At 35.1% G+C, this 22311-nt stretch overlaps 1 protein-coding gene across 1 annotated transcript in view; it reads right to left on the bottom strand.

Moving 5' to 3' along the window:
• Window positions 1-22311, bottom strand: part of LOC145279623 (ankyrin repeat domain-containing protein 13C-like) — a 219796-nt gene that overhangs the window by 86731 nt on the left and 110754 nt on the right. The window contains exon 2 of the mRNA XM_080130834.1: window positions 17756-17797. Coding sequence (XP_079986960.1) covers window positions 17756-17797 — 42 coding nt within the window. The remainder of the gene's footprint in view (window positions 1-17755; window positions 17798-22311) is intronic.

Here is a 22311-nt window from a genome sequence, read left to right on the forward strand (position 1 = left end):
AATCCAAGATGGCGACTGGGAAATCCAAGATGCCACCATGACATGATTCAAAGAAATAAACAAAATATGGCTTGTAGCATATAAAATTAAAGGAAATTTTGTACAGATCAGAATTGTTTTCAAGTACATTAAACTAATTAGCATAATTAAGTTTCATTTTAACAGCTTCAAATTATAAAACAGTTTTAAAAATGGGAGGTAAGACTCATGCAAAATGTTATTTTGATGGATTTTATCTGTCATCATTACACTGTGAAAAATCGAAGTTGGCAACCAGGAAATCCTAGATGGCCACCATGACAAGATTCAAAAAAATCATTAACAAAATATGGCTTATAGCATATCAAATGAAAGGAAATTTTGTACAGATTACAATTATAATTTTTTTCAAGTTCATTAAACTAATTAGAATAATTAAATTTCATTTTTAATGGTTTCAAGTTACCATGACAATTATTGGGCGAGTTTCTACCATTATTTCGTATAATTTTTTTTATTTTTAAGTCATTGTCGAGACTTCAAGAGACATCGCAGACATTTTTTCTTGTTCTCATGTAACGCTCGACACTACTGGTTTTTTGAACAGAATAAACATTTACAACACTTTCATACCTCTATGGTAAAGCAAATTAAATAAAAGTTATTCTACTCTTAACTGGATAAGTGGTTTGCGTTTTAACTCATTTAAAAGTGTGGTCATTGTCAGTCATTCTTTTTTCCTGTCCATAATTAAAAACTTATGTTTTCTAAATAATAACAAAAAAAAAGTGAATAATTTATGTTCATAAGTTAGTTGATGAACGTTTAGTTTAGAGATATTTTTTGTGTGCATCTTAGCACACAAAAATTCTCATGTTTACATGCGTTTGTCATTACTTTTATCGATTCATGCATAAAAAGTCTTTCTTTTCAAATTTCAGGACAAAAGAAATTAATATATTCGCTAGCGTTTGAACACAGTTTCTATCTTTACTTATCTTTGTACTACAAAGCGTCAACGACATTCTAACTTTTGACTGGAAAGACGTACGTGTTGTGTTCAAATTCCATAGTAAAGACAATTTTTTCCGTGATTAGCTTAAACTAGAAACGTCGTCGATAGGTACAACTTCCGCTTTGAGCGTTTATGTGAACACACTTATTTGCAAAAAGTGATCTACCATCAACAGGCATGCTATGCTGGCATGTTTTGTCATTAATAGTCAGATTTAAATAGCGATTTCTTCGAATATACAAATCACAATAAAAATATTAAAATACCATTTTAAAGTAAATCTTATTGTATATCTCGTTATATAAGTTTTATTTTGATGGAGGTAGGAGAAATGTACTTATTACTGATTTAAAGACTATGAGTGTCAAATTAAGTAGCAGTGTGTGTCTTGTCCAGCGCTGAACGTTATGGTGTCTGGTATTGCCTAAAATTTTATAAGAATTAGATAAAAAAAACTTTGTATGCACGAATCGATTTTTGGAGGGTTTTTTTTTGTTTGTTTGTTTTTTGAAAAAGCCAGGTGTGGGCATTTGAGTGATATCAGACATGATGTCATGCAAAACTCATTCCTTTCTGCTGTTAACAAATGACATGTGCAAGACCACGCCCTCCCTTATTACGAAAAACACCCATCTAGCTGAATCCACTGTCAAAAACTTTCCCCACTCTTTATCTATGCCTAAATCAAAACGTAGATTCCATGAACAAAGCTTCTTTCTTAGAACTGCACGCCTGTGGAACTGTTCCGTCTGCCTGCTTCCCACCTGACTACAACCTAGATGTCTTCAAGTCCAACGTAAACAAATTCCTGATGAACCGCCCCCTTAAGTAGACACTTTATTAAATCTCCACACTAACGTACTGTACTTACAATAACCCCTTATCCTTGAGTGGCTTCTGGGCCTTGATAAGTGGTGACCACTTTGTAAAAAAAAAAAAATTGCCGATCCCAACACAACATAGTTTCCTTCTCTTATCTTCTAGCTGGGTGTGACCCAACCACCTGTGGTAGTCGAATTTTACATTAATAACGGTTATGATAGAATTAAATTAGAACTTTTATCATGTGCAAAATCCTGGGCAACACTCAATTACCTTGACTCCATTTATTTGGTCAATGATGCAACCAGACTTAGGAAAAGTAGCTTCAGTTAATGGATTTGGAATGGATGATATTTTAATGATTGTTTTGTGAAGAAAACAATTGATTGCAAGAGAATAGTATGAAAAGTTGTTTTGGTTAAACTTGGGAGCAGAATCTGACCCTAAGGTCAATTTCCAAGGATGGTCAGTGTGAGAAAAAACTTGATGGAAATTTTCTTTGATACGCAATTATGCACGGAACCAATCAGAAAAGGACCCCGGATATGTTGTAAAGACTCCTGATTGGCTAGTTTGAACTGGAGAAGCTTCATTCCTCACCCATCTCCTAATTATATAAGCTTGTGCACAAGCGATTTTTAGCCAGTAGAGCAGTAGAATCATGGAAAATGAACTAAGGTCGAGTTGACAGCAAGCTGAACAAAAAGCTGATTGCAGGGAATTACACCGACTTTCAAATGATTCTATCAATCTATCGCTTGCAAGCGGAATAATATTTTCATCACATATCGTATTTTGCACAAACTAAAAATAGATTTTTGTGTTTGACGAAAACACTCAATGCTGATAATCTCAATATTACTGCGATAAAGGTTTCAACCTGATCAGACTGTGTATCTGTGTGTCTGTGTATATTTCCCTACGCAATAACTGTCAATTTTAAGTCTACAGACTCGAAATTTGATATGCAGGGTACTGAGATTTGGCAAAAATGGATGTGATCGATTTTTGGCCAGAAATTTGGCGATTAAGGGGTCAAAGTTCAACGATTTGACCTTTGAGAACTCTACCAAACTCCTGACCATTTGGGGTCTACGCACTTGAAATTTTAGATATAGGTTCCTTGGACATGGATCTAACTTAATAACTGGATTTGAGCCCAAAACAATAAATTTTAAGGGGGTCATAATAGGGGTCAAAGTTAAAAAAAAATTGACCTCTGCACTCTCTTCCAAATTACTCAGACAATTTCTGGTCTAAATATTTGAAATTTTACATAAAGAGTATTCAGAGATAGGGCAAGCTTTTTCATCAGTTTGGGTCGAAAATGTTTAGTTACCAATATATAAATATATGTATGTATGTCTGTTTGCATGTCTGCCTTAAACTTTCAATAGAGCCGACGGATTTTACCAAGATCAGTATCGTTTTAAAGTTCGACCTTTCATACGACAAATATCGAAAAATTGGCTAAAAACATTAATATCTTCCCCTTCAACTACGCACTTTTCTACAGGGGGGGGGGTCACTTTTTTTCGCCGATATTTTTAAAAGTTATCCTCTCCTTTAGATTGTCTAGCCTTAATTTTAAAGAATGTCGCTTCCGGTTTGGCAGTGGTCGTAAACAGCATAAACGTTAGGTTTTACCCCGCTCTTTTCCTCCTTTGCGGTATGGGTTCGAGCCTGCCTTCCTACTACCACTTTTTTTTTCTTTTTTTTTTTGCTCAACATACACATCCAAACACCCGGGCAACGCCGGGCGCCCATGCTAGTAAGTAAAAAGTATAATTGTAGCTGTAAGTTTCCCAAATATCGAGATTTACAATATTTACAATATACGAAAATTGAATTCGGAATTTTAGGTTCCAGGTGAAAGCGCAGTCAGTCATAGATGATGCAACACTTATTGAACTGTGGACTCTGAAGTGATTTAATTCCAACTGCCTCTACAGCAGATATGCTAACGGTTATATCTCATAGAATTAGTGAATCTCTTGACAGAGGCTTCCTTTCTAGGGCAATTGCTCTTGACATATGATAGGGTATGGCATAAAGGTCTACTTCATAAGATATCCAGCTATAGTAGAGCTGGAAATGTTTTCTCAATTATTAAATGATTTTTGTCAGATAAGTTCATAAGAGTAGTGGTTGATAGGCAGAAATCAGAAGCTCACAGTATTAATGATGGAGTCCCTCAGGGGTCAATCCGGGGCTCAACTCTTCCTGATCTACATCAATGATCTTCCGAATAACATAAAATCATTCGTTGACATTTATGTTGATGACACTACCATCTATGGCAACAAATCAAAGACCATGAACAATCAAGTTCTCTCTGACTCTCCTCTAATCTTGAGCATGTGGTTCAATGGGGAAAGCGGTGGCTGGTTACTTTTAATGCATCTAAAACCAAGCTTCTATCATCACTGCTCTGATCCTCATCTGGCATCAATTGAAATGAATAGCTCTCGTCTTGGGGGAGGCTCCATGTTTTGACAAACTTCTGGGCTTGACCTTTCCTCCTGATCTGAAATGGAACACATACATCAAATCCATTGCCAAGGCTGCTGGAAAAATGGTGGGATCCTTCTACCGCTCCAGTAGATATCTCACTCCTGATGCAATTCTCTACATATATAAAAGCCAGATATGGCCAATGATGGAGTACTGTAGCCACATCTGGGCAGGAGCTACTAGAAACAGCTTATCCTGCCTTGACAGAGTTCAAAATAGACTTCGTTGCAAGCCTGTCTGTGCTTTATTGTTATTTCCATGGCAAGTGCCCATCTGAGCTTCAATCTATGGTCCCCCCGCTTGCCAAACTTTCACGAAAAACACTCGTCTTTCCAAAACCACTATCAATAATTTCCCACACTCTTTATCTAAGCGTAGATTCCATGAACAAAGCTTCTTTCTTAGAACTGTACGCTTTTGGAACTCTTCCGTTTGCCTGCTTTTCAGCCGACTACAATTTTATTGTTTTCAAGTTCAATGTAAACAAGTTCTTGATGAACCGTCCCCCTAAGTAATCCAATTTACAAAATTTCCACTACTTATGATTACTACGCTATAATCTCATTGACTAATGTATACCCATTAACCCTTATCCTCGAGTGGCTCGAGTGGTGACTCCTTTGTAAAAAAAAAAAAAAATCATCTTGTACAGTAGTATATTAGAACTTTGTAATCAAATATTATTCCCACTCCTAAAACTGTCTGTAAACTAAACCATAAACATAGTGATGTGTGTGTCCTATCTTTTGTTCCAGTTACCTGCCACACCTTGATTAACAATTCTATTTTCAGCTTTGTGTGCCTTGGTGAACAAATTCTCCTTGCCTTTCTACTAAACTTACTTTCTATAACCTTTGTTTTAATGATAAACTTATTTCCTCTTTTATAGTTTTTCCTCTTTATCACTTCCTAACACTGAGGGTAGGGGACTGTGCATAGTTCTGCATTTGTTGAAAACGACATTTGATCAGCAAGTTAATTTTTTTTTCTATTTTCACAACACTAGTTCTTATTTACTTACTATGTTGGTTTTTGATGTGGGGAAAATCCCGCTCTCTAGGGGAACTCTAGAGTGGAACAAAAATAAAAAATTGTCGAGAAAGATGAACTGCATTACTGGAACAGATATTACACTTTGTTCCTAGCCAAAAAGCCAGTCTGGATTTAATCAAGAAGAAAAACAACACCTTTATTCGTTTCAAATGTTTTTCAAAAGTGTTACTTCAAGATAAATACATGATCTCCTAACAACCTTCCCCACCACAACCACCATCCCCTGGAGTAGCAGCCATATGGATCAATTGTTCAAATATTGCATGCTTATAGAACGCTGTAAAATAAATCTGCACTTGTTCTGACAAAGACAGTAAAATAAAAAGTTTTAAGTTGCCCTGGTTAACCTACAGCAACATGAACAGTATTTCTTTAATGATGATCTGCATGAGGTCAGACAAAAACTAATCAGCATAACCATCTATTCTGAGTAGATGAAGAAGACATATGCAGAGCGAGAGAGAGAGCGAGAGAGAGAATCTTTATTACTCCCCCCTCTACCCACACGCCAACTAAGTTATCAGACATCTTGGAAAACAGGAAAATTTTGCAGTTTTGAAACTGGAAATTCATTTCAAGAAAATGTTTTATTAATGAAGAAAGGAAAAGCATTCTCTTGGCCAGAATGAGTAAGGAGCTTTATCGGTTGACAGACATATATATATATATATATATATATATATACACTAGCAGTTCAGCCCGGCTTTGCTCGGGCCCTATGTACTGTTCATAACTTGCCCTACGTGTGAATACATTTTATGTAAGATTTCAAATGTTTAGACCAAAATTTGTCCATGTAATTCCGCAGAGGTCAATTTTTTTAACTTTGACCCCAATTTTGACCCCTTAACATTTATCATTTTGGTCTCAAATCAAAATACAAAGTTTTACCCATGTCCAAGTGACCTACATCTAAAATTTCAAGTGTTTAGACCCAAAATTGTCAAAGGAATTTGGTAGAATCTACAAAGGTCAACTCTTTCAACTTTCAGCTGAAATCGAAACCAAAAGCTAAACTGTAGCATTCAAAGCTGGTGACGTTACCACTGTACCAACTGATTAAAAATTAAGAATAAATAAAGATGAATGTACAAAATGTATGATGTTTTCAATTTCGACCCATTTTTGACCTCTTAAAAACAATTTTTACCGGCAAAAACCCATAAAAAAAAATATCCATAAAAAAATCCAGTCATTTGAGGCCCCTAAACCCATTCAAAGGAGGTACTCATGCAGAGAGTGATCCAGACGTAACTCAGCGTCTGCCCAGCTTTCTCCGGAACAGGATGTCAACAGCCGGTGTAAGCCAAGGAAATTAAGCCGAGCATCGCCAATGAAAGCATAACAAGAAAAGAAAACCTACCTTAAATTTTAACTTTTATTAACTGCAAAGAAAGATGTTATAACAATATAGCTTACTTCGGCTGTTGACGCCATGTTCCGAGGAAAGCCGGGCATGCGCCGAGTTATGTCTAGATCACTCTCCGCATGAGTACCGTAAAGGAATATAGCGGCATAAACAAAGTGGGAATTTATCCAAACACGCCTTGTACATATTAGTTCAGTATCAGGGTAGATGCCAGATACCTCCAGATTGCAACTGTCCATTGTTTACATTCAGTATTCTGTCATCTAAAATTAACAAATATTTTTTAATCATCTACATCAGAATTCAGGTCATAAAGGGTTAAGAGTTCTATTGTAGTCATCTCAAGCTAAAGAATGAAATGGACACCATGCAAAAATTTAATTATAAAATTTGTCAAAAACAAATCTGAAACAATGTATCCTGCAATGTTAATTTGCATGAGTTCATTTTTGCTTTACACAAGATTTAAACTTATCACATTTGCAAAAAAAAATCAAATGTTATCATGGAAGCTCTCCCTCCTTCTGAGGTTAAAGAGATTAACCTTTCACACACTTTCCTTTGAATGTTCAAAATCTTTACAGGAAAAAAAAATCCTTTCACTGTTGACCAAGGGAAGAATCTATTAGACATAGGTATGCAATGTGATGTCGTACGGAAGCGAAATCTGGCCAACGAGGGTTGAAGACATGTGTTGCATGGGGAGAAATGATATGAGAATGATACAGTGCAAGTCTTGAAGACAGGATTAGTTCTGGTGATTTACAAATAAAGATTAAATCTAAACAGTATAAGGTAGAAGTAATTGTCTGTATTTTTGAGATGAGGTGTTTTCATTGATTGAGAATTGTCGGACTGACTTCCTCATCTTGGTTGTTATTGTCACAACGTTTCGGCCGTTTTAAAACACCTGACGAAGGCCGGAGGGCAAAACGGCCGAAACGTTGTGACAATAACAACCAAGATGAGGAAGTCAGTTCGACAATCTCAATCAACAGTATAAGGTAGATGTCTGTAGAATGGGAGACTGATGGCTTGGCCATGTTGAAAGGATAAATAGGACTTTTTGAGTTAGATGTAGCAGGTCCAGTTCATAAAGGAAGGCTTACAAAAACATAAGAGAAAGCAATAAAAATGGTGTTGAGTGAAAGAGGGATAAATCAGCACCTGGCCAGAGATAGGCTCGTTTGTCAATTTCTATACCGTATCCAACACATGCAGAACTCCTTACCACCTGGCACCAAGGGCATTCAGCGTTATATCAGAGTGAAATACTGATGTTTTCCTGAAAGCAATCCTCCCAGGTAGTAGCTCCTTCTTTAGGCAATCATCACTTTAAGTGGTCCTACTGAGAAATGTTAACAGATCAAATCAGAGTAAATTTTGTATCCATCCATATATTTTTTTCTGATTTTGCCTCGTTATTTTTGTTTTGCAGCATATCAATCTTTTATTTAATGCTAAATCCAGAAATTTGGAAAAGATGTTGCTTCAAACTCTTTATACCTTCAAATATTTATGGTATTTGATTTGATCGTTTTCTAGAAAAAAAATGTTTTTATTTTTGCAAAACATGATTGAGTTTGCAAAGGAAAAAAAAATAACATTGTTCGGTACACTTTTGGTCAAGAAGTTAGTATCTTCAGATAGCCTGATCTGGTAGCACCAGATGTCCTAACAGGTATGGGCCTAACCACTGGATGCCTTTTAAGGTCATATCCAGGACTTTTTCTTTTTAATAGGAGAGTGTGTCAGGAATCCACACCATAAGGTGACGTTATGTCTGACATTGACATAGTGGGAGGCTAGTAAATATACTCGTTACCACACAATTGTCCATTTTTCTCAAATGCAAACTCAGTCATCGTTCTCACCTCCTACCCCGCCCAGACAATGCACACAGGTTTTGATTGATTGGAATCATTTTGTACAACTATTTAAAATAGAGATATTAGTAATTCTATATGCCTTTGAAAGGCTTCTTATGAAAGAAAGCCATGCTCTTCAGCTGCTGTCAGCAGCAAGCACCTGTAAAAAGGTGTCCAAGAGAATGGTTGTCTGTAGTGACAAATGACAATGAAGTCAACACCTGTTCACAAGAAAGAAAATAAGGTTACAATATATTCAACTTTTCACAGATGGTAGAAGATTAAAAGGTGACCAATAAAGTAAATGTTCTCTTAATAAAATTTAATGGGGGAGAGGGGGGGGAGACAAAAATGCTAGAAGGAAGAAAAAGAAATGCTGGTTTTCAAAGAATGTAAGTTTGTGTGGACTGCATAGTAAGGAAACTAATACAAGATGAGGTTAGATGCCGGAAAGCCTTCTTCCCTTGGACTGCTAGACTTTGGAATCCCCTCTCCATTTCTCGCTAACCTGATTGTACTAACATATAGAAATTTAAGTATAATGCAAACAAACATCTTGCTCTTTCTTCACAGTCCCTTGTAGACATGCGAGTAAATAGTAATCCCTTATGTTCAAATGATAATATGAACAAGAGTTTTTTAAAGAAAAAAAAAAGTCATTTTCTTTAAAAGTAAACAATAAATAATGTAAATACATTTTTTAATCAAAAAATTTAATCTTAATAATATGAGGTGCTTCAATAAGTTTCCAGATTTTTTATACAGGCATTTAAAATTGTCGTAGACTCTTGAAAACTCAGTATTTTATTGTTATACATCTAATGAGATGACTGACTAATCTATCCATTAATATGATAGCGTAGGTATTACTTTGTGTTACGCAAACACCTTTTTTTCTTCCGAGTGACCGTCATTTAATTGTTATGACTAAGGCTATGACAACTCGAGAATATAGACACAGTCTACATAAAAAAACAACAAAAAAATCAGAAGATATCAATAGATATATATCTGAGAATCAAAACAAGGAAAAGAATATGCTGTTGTCATGGCTCTAGTTATGACCTGCCACTTCTTGTAATAAATAATTTTACCAAGAATTCTTCATAAGTTTTGGTTGAAGCTGATGCACCCGTCATATGGATATATTTTTTTTTATTCTTGAAATTAAAACTTTATAATCTATAAGGATCGATAGAAAATTGCCTTTATAATAATATATACGAAATCTGCATAAATAAATATATTTAAGCATATTTTACGACCGAGCTATGCCAGGCATCCCTGCTAGATTTTATGGAATTAATTTATCATGAAATTGAAATACACCCTACTAAAGAGCGATCATCACAGCTTGTGAATTTCAAAAATGAAATCTAAACGCGAGGACATTTTAGAAGAATATGTAATAAAATTCTATTCTAAATATGGAAAAAATGCTACAAATGTATTAAATTTTTCAGACTGCTTTAGGGCCATCTTGCATGAATTGAGCATCAGTTTTTGAATGGCATAAGAGATTCAAGGAAGGCAGGTCGTCTGTGAAGGATGATGAGGTGTGGGAGGAGTAAGGAAGTCAGAATACCGAAGTTGATTGGCCAAATAAAGAATTTCATGGATAAAGACTGACATGTGTCTACAAAGACAATAAATGCACAGGTTGATGTCAGTGTGGGAACTGTACACACAATTATTCGCGAGGAACTGAAGATGCAGAAGATTTGCACAAAGTTTGTCCCAAGGGCATTTAGAGAAAAGCAGACAGGCGTTGTTTTGACAACAGGGAACTGGTCAAACTGATCAATTCAGATCCCGCAGTTCTCGGTGCTCTGGTAACTTGCTATGAAGGTTGGATCTACTGCTATGTCTCAGAGACAGAGTTCCCAGTGGAAGCATGCTGGCTCTCCCAGACCCAGGAAGTCAGATGGGACAAATCCACCCAGAAACTTATGATGATCCTGTTTTTTGATAGCACGGGCATGATCTACATACACTGGATTCCCACTAGACAGGCAGTTAACAAGGAATATTATGTTGATATTTTATGGGAGTTTAGGAAGAGATTGTGTTGGAAGAGGCCAACATTCTTCAAATTGGGTCAGTGACATTTTCACCAGGCCAGCACACCACAACTCCATCCATGTTACAGACTATTTGACCAAGATGGGCATTAAGACAGTTCTTCACCCTCCCTATAGTCCAGCTCTTGCTACCTATGACTTTTGGTTATTCCTTAAGGAAAATTTTAGAGGCTGTCGTTATGAGAAAACTGAGAAGATGAAAAAGGCTGTGATGAGGGTCACTGACACGCTCATACAATAGGACTTTCATGGGGCCTTCCAGAAGTTGTTGGAATGTTACAAGTGCATTGCAACCGGAGATTACTCCAAAGAGGACTATCAATAAAAATGCCCATACGAAAAAGGTCTGGACACTTGTTTAAGGCCCTTCATAACTCAAAGAAATTAAAATATTTATTGAATTATACTTTATATACTAGTGGGGGTGCCCGGCATTGCCCAGGTGTTTGGAGGTGTGAAAAAGAAAGAAAAAAAAAAAAGAAAAAAAAAAGTGTTAGACTGGGAGGCTCGAACCCGTGATGCGAAGGTGGAAAAGAAAGTGAAAGAAAACCTGAAATCTTACCGCTACACTATGACGCAACAGAAAGTGAAAAGAGTTTAAAATTAGCAATGACAATTAAAAAGTTGACTTGCAGAAATGAAATAGTTAAATGAAGGGGGAGTTCTAGCAGCATCCAAATGAATAGCAATTATCTGATATGAAGGACTTCCCCCCCCCCACATTGATCAACGCTAATTGCCTTTCTGGACGTCCTGACCGGAAGGCCAGGAAGCAGTTGATTTCACTTCGATTAATTTTGCTTTTAATATGAAAGAGACAAGCAAACCACGGAAACCAGGGATTTTTTTAAAACTCAATCAAAAAGATAGAAACGACGTCCATTTTCGAATCTGAGTATTATAATCTAGGGAGTATAAGGAAACTTCTCCAAAATAATAAACTTGTTGAGAAGCCCGGCAAAGAAATCGTTTCGTGGACATACAAAAACGTATGTGCCCATTTTGCCTTTTATATAATAGACTAGCCTGGGTGCCCGGCATTGCCCAGGTGTTTGGAGGTGTGTGTTGAGCAAAAAAAAAAATAAATAAAATAATAAATAAATAAAAAAGTGATAGTAGGCAGGCAGGCAGGCTCGAACCCATACCACAAAGGAGGAAGAAAAAAAACATGGAAGAAAAAAAAAAAAAAAAAAAAAAAAAAAAAAAGAAGTTGTCTTTGCCGTTGCGTCCATTGCCAAACAGGAAGTGACAAAGGTTTAAATTAAGGCTAGTCAATCAAAAAGAAAAGATGATTTTCGAAAATATCAGAAAAAAAAAAAAAGCAACCCCTCCTTGTAGAAAAGTGTCCGGTTGAGGGTAAAGGAATTAACGTTTAGCCAATGTTTCTATATTTGTCATCCGAAGGATCGAGCTTCAAAACGATGCAGATCTTGTGAAAATCCATCGCCTCTGTCAAAAGTTTTAGGCAGATATACAAACATACATTTAAACAGACAGGCGAGATTTATTATAGACTAGCGAGGGGTACCTGGCGTTGCCCGGGTGTTTGTAGGTGTGTGTGAAAAAAAAAAACAGGTGCCCGTGAAAAAAAAACAAAAAAAAACGAAGCCTTGACGCGCAGTTGGAAAATAGTAAAGTGTCAAAAAAACAAAAAAAACAGGTGCGCGTTTTTGATTGACATGACGGCGATAGGTATTCAGCAGTTAGCATTTTGTGAGGGACAGTTTTTAATGAGGTCAATAAATGGGTTTATTTGTTTTTAAAAACTCGCTCCATCGTCTCAAAATGAAAGCTGACCAAACGTTACTTAGCTCTCTAGAGACCACTGGCTCTGGGCCTGTGATTAAAGTCGAGTTTCGTTTTTTGTTTATACCGAAAACCGAATGTAACGTGCCGATGCGGGAAATGTCGAATAATTAACGTTTGAAAGTCATTAAAATTAAATAGACAGGCGAGCTCCGTGGTCAACTGTGAGATATTACAATTTATGGATGATATAAAAAGTTTTAAGTTGTGAAGCAAGCGAGCGCTTCTCTGAAAGAAGTCTTTTGTGGACATCGAGGAAAAGCGTACAGGGGGGGGGGGAGGTGGTTAAAATAAAAAAAATGTTTTGGTAGGTGAGTATGAGGATCGAACTCGAACCCTTGAGGCAAAGTTGGAAATTAAAGTGTGAAAAAAAAGCCTGCAACGTTAACCATTGGCCCACTGCGAGATACTAACGGAAACACGTTTGAATTTATTTAATTACTTAGATTTGGCAGGTGCACGTTTTAATGACTTAATGAGGTCAACTTGACTGCGGGGAACGCTTGTCCAAATTGAATAGCAATTGTTTGATATAAGAAAATATATCCACATTGATCAAAGCTGATTGCTTTCGGACATTTCTGGCGATCGCCACTGGAAAAATACCGCCAGAAATAGTATCGCTTTTATTATAGGAAAAAGCCTAATCCACATGCGGCGAGCGACAAATGTTGAATATTTATCTTCCCGAAGTTGAGCAAATTAAATAGACAGGCAAACTCCGTTGTTAACTCAGAGATATTACGATTTATATGTGATATAAAAAGTTTTAAGAAGTTGCGAACCGACCGACCGACCGCTTCTCTGAAAAAAGCCTTTCTTGGACATACACAAAAAGCGAACATACATACACACATTTTCGCTTTTATATATATAGACTAGCAGAGGTACCCGCTGGCATTGCCCAAGTTTTTGGAGGTGTGCGTGTGTTGGGAGGGGGGGGGGTTAGATCCAAATCCTATGTTAAACTTCTTTTAAAAAATCTGAAAAAAAAAAAAAAAAACAGCGAACCTGGTGTAAAAAGAAAAAGTAAAATAAAAGATAATTTGTTTACAAAATCGGAAAAAAAAATTTTTTTAAAGGTTTTGGAACGTAGAGGCGAAAAACTTGATAAGTTACCCGCTTGCCCACGAAAGGAAAGTAACTGAAAACACTTTCAATCTAACGTTTAAAAATGCAATTAATCAGGTCAAAGGAAAGTAAATTCCACACTTAATTTTAACTACGGGATAGTTCTTTTGGGTTTGTTTTTTACCCATCTTTGTTGGTTTTGTTTCCCCAACATGTAGAGGAAAACCAGCTCCCCCTTTATTAGAGGAGTTTGTCCAAATGAAAGCAATTGTCTGATATGATGGTGAAAACAGACATTGACTAAAACGTCCATTACTCTGAGCGCTCCCAGTCTGTAGGCCGGAGAATTGCTCCTTAGTTACACATCAGTTTCGCTTTTATACGAAAGAGCCGAATCAACACGAGACGGGCCTAAATAGCAAGAATTGTGTAAAATTCGATGTAAATAAATCTAGACATGATGCGCGTTCACAAATCCTAGATATTATTATCTAGGGGGTATATAAACAGTTATAAGTAGGGCTGTGACAATATTCTCTTTCAAATATGCTCTATATTCTTTTTATATGCTCGAGAATATGCTTTTTTTACACGGGAATATTCTTTTTTAAAAAGAATATGTTGCTTTGAGACGGAATATTCTCTTTGGCTACCGTTTATTTTTATAAATCGCATATTTCCACTGTACTTCAAGCGAATATATTTATGCAAGGTACCTTAGATTTACGTTTGCAACAATATTAACCCTTTCGATTCCAATAGGCCGATATATCGGCCATGGGGAGTTAAGGTAAAAGAAGACCTACAGATATTTTGGCCTTACTATAGTATTTTAATAGAACGGGTATAGTTGAGTAGTTAGTAATTTTGCAATGTTAGGGTCGAAAGGGTTAATTATTTGTTTTTTTATAAATTCTATTGATGATTTTGTAAAAGCTTCAGTTAATGCCGAAAACGCAAGAAAATATATAGAAAAAACGTTTATTTTTATGCTATAAATACTTCTAACAATTAAACACTATCAAGCTTAAACAAATATTTTATTCATTGCATTTTACAATTAAATGCGTTTTTAAGTTCTCAAAATTGAAACTTCTGCGGTTGTCTGCTAAAACGGTCTTATACTGGGAAAAAACTCGTTCCACGTCGCATGAGACTACTGGGGTATATTTCAAGCTGACCATTTCTTCGGCACTTAAAACTTTTAAATGATCTATGTCATCCAAATTTTCTTCATTTTCAAAAGCCTTCCCACTAATAAGTGCATCGAGACGTTTTAAAGTAGCAAAACCTTTGTTCTTTGAAATGACATTCTTCAGCTTTTTACGAAATTGGGAGTCATCCATCTCCTCAAGTGTCATTTCGACCTCTAATTAATTCAATAGATTTTGAAAGACTCAGCCCTTTAGTCTCCAACTTTGCAATATTTTTTGTTAAAATGAAAAAACTGTTGGCGATAAAGCCGAGATCAAATGGCAGTGATTCCTCATCCAACAGTTTTTTGGACTCCAATATACTTTGGGCCTCTGTTGAATCTAGAGACATTATGACAGGAGTAATTTCGGGCAAATGTTTGGCGCAATAATGCGCTGCATCTAACCACGTACCCCATCTTGTTACAATGAGACTCGGTGGAAGGGGCAGTCCTGGGGCTAGTTCCCTGAACTTTTCGATCCGATTGGGTGCTTTTAAAAATATACTTTTTACAGTTGAAATCAGTTTATTTACTTTTGGGTGCGCCTGCCAGACTAATTCCGCAACCCTGTGCAAGCCATGGGCCAAACAAGTAACGTGCACCATTTTCGGGTATAAAACCTGAAGAGCATTCATAGCTTTGGACATATATGCAGCTGCATCAGTGGTTACAAGGAGCACATTATTATAAAGGACTTGCTGCGGCCACAAAAACTGCAACGAATCGTTAAAAAAAGCAGCAATTGTAGAATGATTAACTTTTGGCAGACATGCAATATTTCCCAAATAACACTTGCTGCGTTCCTCTTCTACCCCAAGAATGCCAAACACAAAGCAAGCAATAAAACGCTGCTCTACATCAGTGGTTTCATCAATCGAGACCCACAGTTTCATTCCAGCAGCTTTTTCTCTGAGTGACTTCACTTTTGCTTCATACACTTCACTAACGTAATATTTTCTTAGTGTAGTCTAATTTGGAATATTTCTATGTGTGTACCTATGAAGAAAGTCTGTGAACACATTATTGCTCAGTTTATGAAACGGAATATCCGCTGCAATCAACGCTTTGCATAAGTCAGCGTTGAACAAATTATTCGTACTGGCTCCTAAATCAGTTGCTGCAGTAGGAACTTCGCCTAACGTTGCCATGTAGGTCTTTTTTGCCAGATGTGCGTTGGTTTTTAAATGCTGCTTTATTAGAGATTTTTTACAACTTTTGATCTGTAAAAATAAAAATCAATTATTTAATGGTAATATATACATTTAAAGGAAGGGTGGAAAAAGTTATTTGAAGCCGATTAACATTTATTAATTAACGTAAAAAGTAGATAAAATAAATTGTAAATTTTAACGTTCAATCAAAGTTTAATACAGCTAGATTTACCGTTATAGAATTTCAAAAACAAAACTACTATAACAACGCCAATCTATTAGTCAACTATATTGCAAATTTTATGTATTAAAGTTTGTTCCTACCTAGATATTGCAGTATTTGCAGGTTAAGCAATTGCCAGTTAACTGGTAATCTTCAAATTCATCGGCATATCTTGCCATCCGTTCAGCAGGAGTGCTAATTATTTTTGGCATGTTTTGTTTAGTTTTTTTAGATCTTGTAAATTCGTCCTGGGTACTAACACGCTTTGAGTATCTACAAGGACAAGATGTCTTTACATATTTATATATATGCCTATAATATCACTCTTTTTCAACAGACCAAATTTTAGACCCTTTTTTTATGTAAATTCACATCTGTTAGGGTTATCCCACATTTAATTCATCTAAAAATATTAATAAATTAAAAACTCTTATCCAAATATTTTCTTTCAGCATATTTTTGGCAAAACAAAACTTATTCCATAAATATTTTGCATATTCTTTTTTAAAAAGCATATTCTTTTTTTTTAAGGAATATGCTTTTTATCAAAAGAATATTCTCTAACCCAATATATGTAAAGAATTGTTTTTTATTAAAGAATATTCTTGACATTGCCCTACTCATTAATGTACATACTGTTTATATACTGTGAACAATTGAACACTATGGAACTTAAATATTTTATTTATTGCATTTTATAATTAAATTAGTCTTTAAATTATCAAAATTAAAGCTTCTTTGGTTGTCCGCTAAAATAGCCTTATAATGAAAAAAAAACTCGTTCCAATCGTAGGAGATTACTGGACCATATTTAAACCTGGCTATTTTTTCGATACAAATTGTAGTTACAATCCTTTGGACACTACGGGGCCGATATATCGGCCTTGGAGACCTAGGGCAAAAAGGATACGCGGATATTTCGTCCCAAATATAATCCTCTAATAGAATGGCTCTCATTAGGAACCAAAGGTTATTGTAAATTCACAACTACGAAAGTTTTACCATGTTTAATTTAATTTATATAAAAAAGAAAACTTTGTAAAATTAAGACTCGTATGCAAATATTTATTTCAACATATTTTCGGCACAACTTATTCCATAAATATTTTGCATATTCTTTTTTTTAAGAGAATAGGCTTTTTGTTAAAGGAATATTCTTTAAAAAAAAAGAACATGCTTTTTGTTAAAAGAATATTCTCTAACGAAATATATGCAAAAAATATTCTTTTGTAAAAGAATATGCTTGTCACAGCCCTAGTTATAAGCGATAAGTTATAAGCAGGTCAGTAGAGTTAGATAAGCAGGACAAACGTAATTCCAAAGTCTATCAGTCCGAGGTAAGAAACTATTAGAGTAGAAGGCTTTCCAGCATACATATAGAGGAGTAGGATGTTGCTGCTTGTCGAGTTATTCGATATGTCCAGCGAGGGGAAACAAGAGTTCATCAGAGCACATTCTATCAAAGTACTTGTAAGACAGGCACGAATATTGGTTGATTAAGTGTCAACAACCAATCAAATTTTACGAAATAACAATTCACAGATTTGTCAAAAATCATAAGAAATCCAAAAAGAATTACAGACAAAAGAGAAAATTTTTTTTAAATACCTTTGTGCCCCAGAATAACGGCCAGATGTAATGGTGTGTTACCTGGAATAAATAAAAATTCAGAAAAATTAATTTTGATCAAAAGAGTTACATAATTTAAAAAAAATAAATAAATAAATAAATTTCACATTGTGTTAAAACATAAAATCAGGAACAAATTTAATCAAATGTGACTGCATAGCAGAGGAGAAATATTGATCACTACTAGCACATCACCCGTATTGCTCAGCCATAAAATATGCTTAAATGATATTTTAATTTATGAAGATTTTGTATTTATATTTTTGTATTTATTAGAGTAAATTCTTTATTGATTATTATATTGTATCCAATATATAATAAACATTTCAATGACTTGGGTGTCATCGGCTAAAATCGAAACCAAAACATTTAGCACCCCAGCCTTATTCATTACCATCTGAGCGTACAACAGATGGACAAAAATGTTTTTTTTTATTTAAAAACTTTAATGTATAAATGCATATTTATACATGCATAGAAATAACATTTAGTCCACGACCAATAGCCAAGTTTTGTTTTTTTTAATTTTGACCCCTTAATAGCTGTGGTTTTACCGGCTAAACCAAACCAGATTCGTTCCACAGGTCCAAATCCTTTATATATCAAGTTTCACATCTGTAAACCAAAAATTGACAGTTTGGTAAAGATTGTTTCTCAGACAAAGTCACATATATACATTATATATCACACACACACACACACACACACACTAAGTATTGGTTATTTTAAACATGCTTCATATAATTCACACGAAAACAAGGGGATTTCATTTACATATAGTATTATTTTTTTCTCTAAGCATACCAAAACTTTGAGGTCTAGTTTCAAGATAAACTACAAAACATTCATAGAATTATTAAAGAAACCTTTGAGATTCAATTAATTAGGGATTTGTTTTACTATACATACAGATTCGAAAAAGTTGTCAAAAAAAACAAATATATAACAAATAAATGTTATCAATGGCAAGATACGTTATTTTTCTACCTAACTAGATAGTTTTTAGTGTTTTCATTTTATGTAAAATGTTTAATCGGCTAAAAAAAAAAAAAAAAAAAAAAAAAAAAACATGTGTTTACGAAATATTTGAAAAAGACAAATGGCAATGAGCTCGCTTGTGAATACATTAAGTTGGGAAAAGGAGTCCAAACTAAAAAGTATACAAAATACTGTTAGAAACCCACCGCATATATGTCAGCCTATGTCATGGTAACATATATTAAGCGAGTTTCTAACAGTATTTTGTCTAGTTTTTATTTTTACCTCCTTTTCCCAAACTTACCATGTCAAAGAGAGAGTCGGGCGCCATTTTTAATTTTCCAATACATTGGTAAACATTGTATGTTTTTCGAGCTGAATAAACATGTTACATTAAATAAAAACACTAAAAAAATTATCCAGTTAGGTAGAAAAGTAACTCATCTTGCCTATGATAATATTTATTTGTTATATATTTGTTTTTTAACAACTTTTTCGAATCTATGTGTTTAGTAAAACAAACTCAAAATTAGTTTCGTTATTACACTTTCCGTTCTATTGAGATTGTTATCTCAATAATAATCTATTAGAATATGATATAATTGCCAAAAATATTTAATCTGGCTGCTTCTTGTGAGTTGGTCCATTGTTTCTTAGGGATACAAAGAGATGGAAGGAAGAAGCCGGTGAACAGCAAAAAAAATATTTCCACCATGTCTCTTAGAAGACGTTTACATCTGAAACTTTTTTTCCATTTTCACTTTACTATAGATAGCAGTAGCACTAATAATCGTATCTTTTTTTATACAGACAACACATACTTTAAAAACAATGTCAGATTTCAAACAAACAGTAAATTATACGATTTTTTATAACAGAAAAATAAAAGCCAGAAAACCTATCACACTTGCCAGTATCGTCCATGCATACAGTATTGCCACATCTGGGCTGGTGCACGAACAACTAGTCTCTTCAGACCAGTTTAAAAAAAGTTCTAATTCAATAGGTCCCACACTATCTAGCAAGATCCAACCCCTATCCCATTACTGCATTGTGCTCATTTTACAAGTGCTTTAGCAGAGTGTGTTCTAATGAACATGCTACACTGGTACAGTTTCAATATAAATGCCTCTGACCAAAACGTCAGTCCCCATAATCCCACTTTTTCAATATAGCAGTCTCCAGATGCCGGAGGACTATCTCCTCTAATAATTCTTTCATCAAATTGGAAACCTTGGAACTCTGTCCCTGCTCCCAGTTTTCATGACTGTACTAACAAATTTTTTAAATGTAATGTGAGTAAACATTTTGCTTCACAACTCCCCTCTTAGGATGCTCCTGTATGTATAGCCCCAATTCATAGTAGCCCTTTATTTTTCAGTGGCAATGTGTCTCGTTTGGAGTGAATGAAAGTTTTAAAAAATAAAATATTTCTTTTGGAGAATTTAAAGGAAAAAAAAAATAGTAAAAAGCAAACAATTGGCATAATTCAAATGATTAAGTAGAAACATTCTCAAGCAATCCTAAATATATACAATTAGTAATACGAAGGGTATTCCAAAAGTAATGGCTCCTATTTTTTTTTTATTCAGCCCAAATGAATCAGAGGGGATTGAAAATTGCATTGTTATCATGACTGAATTTGTACATTCATGACCTGAAAGTTTCATCTCTCTGTTGCAGATATTGATGACCTGACACTAAGAAAACAACCATTGTCATGGATGTACATCAGAAATAAATGTGTCATCGAATTCCTCCATGCAGAAAAAATTTAATCCATTAACATTCACCGGCGCCTGTTAAACGTTTACAAAAAGATGTGGCTGATATCAGCAGTTGGGGGGAGGGGGGGGTTCGTTGATTTCAGACTGATAACAAATGTGAGAGCTCTGGATGCCCATGCACAGCTACCGCCATAGCTGGCAAAAATGCATTGAGAATGATGGTGAAAATGTAGAAAAATAAATTGTGGGACACATAGGTCACTCGTTTTAATGGTACTACTCCAGTCTTTGTAGCCTTTCAACTTTTTTTAGTTGAAAAATAGGATGTATTACTTTTGAAATGACCCTCGTATATAATTATACAATGAAGAGATATTTTTAGAAAAATTCTGTCTTCATTTTCATTTGCACCTCAATTTTTTTCTGAGAGAAGATAAAAATGTATAAAGTACCATTTTTTTTTTTTTTTTTTTACCAAGTGGCCACCACTTATCAAGGCCCGGAGGCCACTCAAGGATAAGGGTTGAGTGTACAGTAGTCAATGGGAAAATTTTAAGGTTATCATGAGTAGTGAGAATTGAGTAAATTGGATCACTGAAGGGGATGACTCATCAAGAACTTGTTTGCATTGGATTTGAAGACAGCCATATTGTAGTCGGTTGGAAAGCAGGAAAATGGAACAGAATTCCATAGGCATGCAATTCTAAGAAAGAAGCTTTGTTCATGGAATCTATGTTTAGGCACAGATAAAGAGTGAGGGAAATTATTGATAGTGGTTTCAGCTAGACGAGCGTTTTTCGTGAAAGTCAGGCCAGAGGGAGGAGGCCTGAGATTGGAGCTCAGACGAGCACTTGCCATAAAAATAATGATAAAACAGAAACAGGCTAGCAACGTCTCTTCTGTGGGAAAGAAGCTACAGTGAAGAGAAAAGGGAGTAACACTATATTTTTATTTTGGGTTCATCTGTGTTGGAATAGATTTTCTGCGCACCTGACGATTATTACTGTTGCATATTATTACACAAACATGACCCATGATAACCAACTATTTCCTAATAACTGAATAAACGTAAATTTTATGGATTGGAACTTTTCCAATCCATAAAATTTACATTTATTTATACTTTTTCAGCATATGCTAGAAACAGACTAGACCTGGACATCATATTCAGTTTAATGTTCATTTTACATGCTGGCATGTGGTGGGCGGCTTTAAGAAATTAACTTTCAAACTAACCTATGTATGTATTTTTATTCAACCCTTTTCTCTACATTTTTATCACTTTCCCATACTTTCTGTAGTCTTCTATCAACCGACTATTACCTCAACTCCAAGAACATTCATTCATTTTTGAACATGGCCATACCATCAGAGTCTCCTGTTCTGAACATATCTCTTTATACTATCCAAAATTTAATCTTTCTCTGGGGTCATCAGATCTAAGTCTTTATAGATGCATGAATACCTGTAGACACATACACACTGAAATCCTTTAGAAAATCTAAATTCTAAACGAGAAATATAAATGCGGATTCCTTGGACTACTGTTCCCGTCTTGAATGTTATTTTTCACAACATTTCAATTAATGTAACCTTCGACCTCCTTCAGATATATCCTGTTGAACTCTGGAATCTTTCTGTCAAATTCAGGAATCTGCATGGAGTTTCGAACAAAACCCTTTATTAATCCACAAGGGTAGCATGCTCTGGTTCCATCAGCAATGACTGGGTAGAAGTCCTAAACTAATTCACAACTGTATTTTAAGTGTCACTTGCACTGAGGATTGAACCTTCAACCTCCAGAAGAGTGCCACTTACAAGTGAATTTCA

The sequence above is a fragment of the Euprymna scolopes genome, chromosome 7, assembly GCF_053919585.1.
Source record: "Euprymna scolopes isolate OS-2025 chromosome 7, ASM5391958v1, whole genome shotgun sequence".
Taxonomy (NCBI): Eukaryota; Metazoa; Mollusca; class Cephalopoda; order Sepiida; family Sepiolidae; genus Euprymna; species Euprymna scolopes.